The sequence below is a fragment of the Haliotis rufescens genome, unplaced genomic scaffold (assembly GCF_023055435.1).
Source record: "Haliotis rufescens isolate VD_foot unplaced genomic scaffold, xgHalRufe1.0.p SCAF_1, whole genome shotgun sequence".
In the NCBI taxonomy this organism is placed as follows: domain Eukaryota; kingdom Metazoa; phylum Mollusca; class Gastropoda; order Lepetellida; family Haliotidae; genus Haliotis; species Haliotis rufescens.
In genome coordinates, this window is record NW_025963779.1 from 74,128,873 (window position 1) to 74,135,724 (window position 6,852).

General features: G+C 47.4%; 1 protein-coding gene across 7 annotated transcripts; it reads right to left on the reverse strand.

The window, feature by feature from the left end:
• Positions 1-6,852, reverse strand: LOC124139776 (tolloid-like protein 2). 7 transcript variants are annotated; one of them, XM_046507102.2, is made up of 6 exons: positions 6,503-6,852; positions 6,144-6,228; positions 4,897-4,999; positions 4,512-4,636; positions 1,628-1,768; positions 1-815 (listed from the first exon to the last, which is right to left on the reverse strand). In XM_046507102.2, the coding sequence occupies exons 2-6, from the start codon at positions 6,184-6,186 to the stop codon at positions 550-552; spliced, it is 678 nt and encodes a 225-aa protein (XP_046363058.1). In that variant the 5' UTR covers positions 6,187-6,228; positions 6,503-6,852; the 3' UTR covers positions 1-549. The 7 variants fall into 7 exon arrangements, with proteins under 7 accessions (XP_046363058.1, XP_046363055.1, XP_046363054.1 ...); XM_046507099.2 differs by having other exon boundaries at positions 4,897-5,011; positions 6,412-6,852; XM_046507098.2 differs by having other exon boundaries at positions 4,897-5,017; positions 6,503-6,851.

Sequence of the window (6,852 nt, forward strand, 5' to 3'; positions counted from 1 at the left end):
TTTCTTAACTGTAAATTGTAATTGAAAAGAGACGTAGTCCACACAGTACACGTTAAGTGATTCACAAGGACAATAAGCAAATTTAGAACAAAACTGGATCGATCCACTGATGGTTATCGATGTTAGCAAAGGGCCGGCTGCAACACAATGTGGCACAAAATCGACTATATCCTGTTACAGGTAAGCATGCGTAGCACCCCCAACTGCCAATGAAAGTAAGCACGGAGTTATGTCTACACCTCGAAGGTTTTAGACACATTCCGATGGATCCATTTCTTCTTTTGTTTTACAATGTCCAAAGTATAGGTCACAATACATCCAATATATAGTCGAACCCCATTAATTTGAACTTCGTTAATTCGGAAATCCGCCTTCCCGACCATTGCTGGAACGTCTACACATAAACAATGGACATTATCCGATGCCAATGATCTGCTAATCTGAACACTTTCCTTTGAAACAATACAATCCGGATGAACGGTGCACACAGATTGCAACATCGCTGTGAACTAGGGTACCAAGACCGCAATACTTTAAACCTAATTTGATCTATGCTTCGGTTTCAGTCTTGTGGCTGAGATCCTTAGAGAGTTCCATAGTCTCAACATCCCCGGACGGGTCATACACAGCTGAGACTTTGTCCTGGGTGGGCCTGAACCACGTGACCCACCACGCCCTTCCGGTTGACCCTCGACACGCCGAGATGATGACGAAGTACGACACTGTGACGAACATGAGGGAGGCGAGGATCACGGCGACGATGTTGTCGGTGTGGGAGTCGTGGGCCTTCACACTCACACCCGGCCTTAAGCTGCCTGGAAAAGCCGCCAAAAAAGGTAGGTAAATGTGCTTCAACAAAGGGGGATCAATCTGTAATATAATGACAACGCTAAGGTCGCTTTTGGGAATTTGGAACTTGAGATGACTTTCTTGGAGGAACTGTGGCGTATTCTTTTTATTCTGATACTTACCTTTGCCGGGTTTGGGTGAATGAGTTTGGGTTTAACGTAACGTAAAACACAATTTCAGTAAATTCATAGACTTACGAATGGTCTATGAAGTATATTTCATATCGCAATACATTTGTCTTTATTTTCTTCCCTAGGTTTAGATGAAATGTGGAATAGAGCTTGCCAGAATTGCTTTGATTTTGGATTCATAAGATACATATTATATATTCCACAGTCATTGTTCAGGACTGGTTAATTCACGGCGAATCAGGCTAACAAGGGTCAAGAAAAAGTAGTGATGAATGGTGCCAATATATTGAGGAGATAGACATTTATGAATATTGTCGCTGCATGTCTACAGTGAATCTATTGATCAAATTGAAACATAATTATTTTGAGGCGTTGAAAACCTCTTCCATATATGAGGTAGTATATATTTTGCTGCCAAATCGCTGTCCCCGCCTCCAGCATATTGAGGGGCTGTCGGGTAGCATAGTAGTTAAAGCGTTTGCTCGTCACGCCGAAGACCAGGGTTCGATTACCGACATGGGTACAATGTGTGAAACTCATTTCTGGTGTCCCCCGCCGTGATATTGCTGGAATATTGCTAAAAATGGCGTAAAACCATACTCACCCACTCACTCACTCCAGCATATTGAAAAGGTGATGACACTTACACCAGTATTTTATCTTGAATCCGGCGTAGTTGCGGGTGTCGTCAGTGATGAAGTTGATGGTCATGTTCTCGCCAGAGGAGGTGAAGATAGGTCGCGAGTAGCCACAGAACCTCCCAAGTGGCGGACTGTTCGTTGAGGGGCCTGGTAAGGAGGCAAACAGTGTATAGATGGACTCATATCGACTCACAAGACGTGAAGATTGATCAGACTATGGATGCACAGCAATTTTGCAATTTGTTTAACCACAACAATCATAAATTGTAAAACCCATCATCCGCATCTGTACAGCTGAACTTTCATTATGACAAGGTTGATCAAATTAACTGATTGTACCCACACAGCTATACTTATGTATCACAAAAAACAACAATTGCGTACAATCACACGTTGTTGGAGCGGCCAGTCAACCTCCACGCACCCCCTTGCACCTGCACCTGCACATACCGTCATGCGTCTGCACGTGCCGTCAGACACCGACACGTACCGTAATGCACCTGCACGTACCGTCAGTCAACTCCACGTACCGTCAGACCCCTCCAACTCCACGTACCGTCATGTACCTGTACGTACTGTCATGCACCCGTCAGACACCGCCACGTACCGTCATGCACCTGTACGTACCGTCATGCACTTCCACATACCATCATGTACCTGTACGTACCGTCATGCACCTGCACGTACCGTCATGCACCTGCACATACCGTCAGACACCTCCACATACCGTCATGTACCTGTACGTACCGTCATGCACCTGCACGTACTGTCATGCACCTGCACATACCGTCAGACATCTCCACATACCGTCATGTACCTGTACATACCGTCAGGCACCTGCACGTACCGTCATGTAACTGTACGTATCGTCATGCACCTGCACATACCGTAATGCACCTGCACGTACCGTCAGTCAACTCCACGTACCGTCAGACATCTCCACATACCGTCATGCACCTGTACGTACCGTCATGCACCTACACGTACCGTAATGCACCTGCACGTACCGTCAGTCAACTCCACGTACCGTCAGACACCTCCAACTCCACGTACCGTCATGTACCTGTACGTACCGTAATGCACCCGTCAGACACCGCCACGTACCGTCATGTACCTGTACATACCGTCATGCACCTGCACATACCGTCAGACACCTCCACATACCGTCATGCACCTGAACGTACCGCCAGGCACCTGCCCGTACCGTCATGCACCTGTACGTACCGTCATGCACCTGTACGTACCGTCATGTACCTGAACGTACCTTCATGCACCTCCACATACCGTCATGCACCTGTACGTACCGTCATGCGCCTGTACGGACCGTCATGCACCTGCACGTACCGTCAGTTAACTCCACGTACCGTCAGACACCTCCAACTCTACATACCGTCATGCACTTGCACGTACCGTCATGCACCTCCACATACCGTCATGTACCTGTATGTACCGTCATGCACCTGCAGGTACCGTCATGTACCTGCACATACCGTCATGCACCTGCACATACCGTCATGTACCTGTACGTACCGTCATGCACCTCCACATACCGTCATGTACCTGTATGTACCGTCATGCACCTGTACGTACCGTCATGCACCTCCACATACCGTCATGTACCTGTATGTACCGTCATGCACCTGTACGTACCGTCATGCACCTGTACGTACGGCCATACACCTCCGCGTACTGTCATGCACTTGTATATACCGTCATGCACCTGTACGTACTGTCAGGCATCTCCATGTGCTGTCATGCACCTGTACATACCGTCAGTCACCTCCTCGTGTCGTCAGATACCTCCACGTGCTGTCAGTCACATTCACATGCCGTCATGCACCTGTACGTACCGTCATTCATCTGTACGCACCGTAATGCACCTCCACATGCCAGCATGCACCTGTACGTACCGACATACACCTGTACATACCGTCATGCATCTGTGCCTACTATCATGCACCTGAACGTAACGACAGTCACGTCCAAATATCGTCAGAAACCGTCACGTACCGTCATGCACCTCCACATGCCGCCATGCACCTGTACTTACCGTCATGCACCTGCACGTATCGCCATGCACCTGCACATACCGTCAGACGCCTCCACATACCGTCATGCACCTGTACGTACCGTCATGTACCTGAACGTACCTTCATGCACCTCCACATGCCGTCAAGCACCTGTACGTACCGTAATGCACCTGTACGTACCGTCGTGCACCTGTACGTACCGTCGTGCACCTGCCCGTAATGTCATGCACCTGCACGTACCGTCATGCACCTCCACATACCGTCATGTACCTGTACGTACCGTCATGCATCTGCAGGTACCGTCATGTACCTGCACATACCGTCATGCACCTGCACATACCGTCATGTACCTGTACGTACCGTCATGCACCTCCACATACCGTCATGTACCTGTATGTACCGTCATGCACCTGCAGGTACCGTCATGTACCTGCACATACCGTCATGCACCTGCACATACCGTCATGTACCTGTATGTACCGTCATGCACCTGCAGGTACCGTCATGTACCTGTACGTACCGTCATGCACCTCCACATACCGTCATGTACCTGTATGTACCGTCATGCACCTCCACGTACTGTCATGCACTTGTATATGCCGTCATGCACTTGTACGTACTGTCAGTCGTCTCCATGTGCTGTCATGCACCTGTACATACCGTCAGTCACCTCCTCGTGTCGTCAGATACCTCCACGTGCTGTCAGTCACATTCACATGCCGTCATGCACCTGTACGTACCGTCATGCATCTGTACACACCGTCATGCACCTGCACATGCCGTCATGCACCTGTACGTACCGCCATGCACCTGCACGTACCGTCATTCATCTGTACGTACCGTCATGCACCTGTACGTACCGTCATGCACCTGCACGTAATCCCATCTGCACGCCGCATCCTGCTCGATGTGTGTAGCCACAGCCTGAACTACGATGACGTAGATAGAGTCAATCGACCTGAACGTCCACGTCTCCTGGTGGTTGCTGGTATACAAATACATGTATGTTACAAACCACTGCCTACCCAGACACATGCTTGTTTACTGCTGTTTCTATACGCTGGAGATACTTTTTGCTCACGTACAGTAAAATATATTCCAAATCAAGGAAATCTGATTTGGCCTTTTGTGTATCGTACCAGAAAGATTACATTTCATGGATTGCGATTTGGCTTGATTTTTATTGAAACATCCAACATCAGGCGTAATGCGAGCAGTAGAGTGAGATAGAATAGGTTGACCTACTGTGGGTAGTTGACTGGCCAGGAGGGAGAGGTTATGTACCCAGGGGCGGGCCCCGCCACCAGAGACGTGTGTTTGTTGACCCCTGCTGCTGCCACGCCTATACCTAGAGTAGAGCCTATTACTAATGAGAGAGAGAGGGAGAGAGACAGAGAGACAGAGAGACAGAGAGGGGAGGGATAGAAAGAGAGAGTGAGGAGGTAGGGAGAGATAGAGATAAAAAGAAAGAGAGAGAGAAGGAGAGAGGGGGGGGGGGGGAGAGGAAGAGAAATGTCATAACATATATAATATATATATATTCTATACATGGAACATTCATCAATCACGCACATGTTCTGAAATTATTTTTATTAATGTGATATTACAAATCAGAGATCAATTATCAGAAAAATACATGTAGTTAGCTTCAGGATTATAATGATATATAAAATTAAGTTGCTGTACATGCTGCTACCGTATATCACCATACATAACAGTAGTTACCATATATAATTGTATTTAAGGAGAAGTGTGATTTACATCAACTATTGTTTGTTTGTTTGTTGTTTAACGCCGCACTCACCATTGTACCCATTGCAAATAATAGGCTAATAATATCACATGCCTCACATCACACAGGGGCATGCGTAAAGCGCTATTATTACCCCGGTCACTGGATCAGTGTGCATTTAACAATCATTCTCAGCTCCCAGGGAAGTATACAAACCAAGCTGCCTGTTAGGCGCTAGAAGGTTAACAACCACATTGCCATCTCATCCTACCGGGTACCCACTCACTGCTGGGTGAACAGAGGCACATTTCGAACAGAGTCACTTGCCCAAGGAGACCCCACATGTGTTACATGTGCTTCAGTGTGGGAAACTTTCACCAGCCAAGCGGCCGAAACACGGTCATCCGTCCAAGGACTCTCCGCGACCGACGTGTATTAACTTTACCTGGTTTGTGACCTGTGCGTTGTGTATACTATATATATCTTCATAATATACAATCTTCACTGGATGTTATTACACCGCATGAAGAATACTAATTTTCCAACTGAAGATAGTTTCCTAAAGTTATTTACACTTTGGAGAGAGATGGCTGTATCAAAGTTACCACAGACTTCATGACATATCGTTGTGTATGTTGAGGTGTGGCGTCATGGCGTCACCATTTTTCACAAATGAGTCGTTAGGCAGTCTCACCCATTGCTCCATCTCATACCCCCCCCCCCCCCCCCCCCCCCCCTCTCATTCATTCTCTGAACTTACCTAAGAGAGCCAAGGTGTAAGCGAGTAAGGCCCGGAAGCCCATCACTGCCGTGAGTCAGTCAGGTGATCTGTACGCGGGAATTCACTGAAATACATTTAATATAGTTAGCATAGCTTACCCACTTAATAAATCATCAAAGCCTTGTATGGTAGAACAGTAGGTGAACATCCACAGTTTCCTCATCCCGAAACTGTTTGACTTATTACATTAGAAATACATGGTGATTGTCTCTTAGTCAGAGTGTACAGTACCTTGAGTGTTCCCTACCATGATATAACAAGACAGTCGTCACAGGCGCCATGTACTGCAGAGTACGGACAGTGCGTGCCAAGGTTGCACACATCTCACATCTATTCACCTGGATTGCTCAGGGCGATCAAGTCGTAGAAACCCACAAGAGGGATCGATACGCGTTGATAGAGAAGCTATTCTGGAACATTGATTCTTCCGTACAAAAGTCGGGATGGAAACAGCACTGGAATACAAACTTAGATGGAGAGGTATTGTTGACGCCGTCCTGTCCAGACCGGCAAGGCATGGTTTATGGGGCAACCGTTGCCGTTAGGTTTCACGTCGATGTACTCACGTTCTCGGTGGCAATATCGTCAATGCTGGCACTCAGAAAACGTGCTTGGTACTGTGTTTCAATAACAATTAATCACCATGTCACTGATGATGTAACGTAACTGTCATCTTGTGTTGATACCA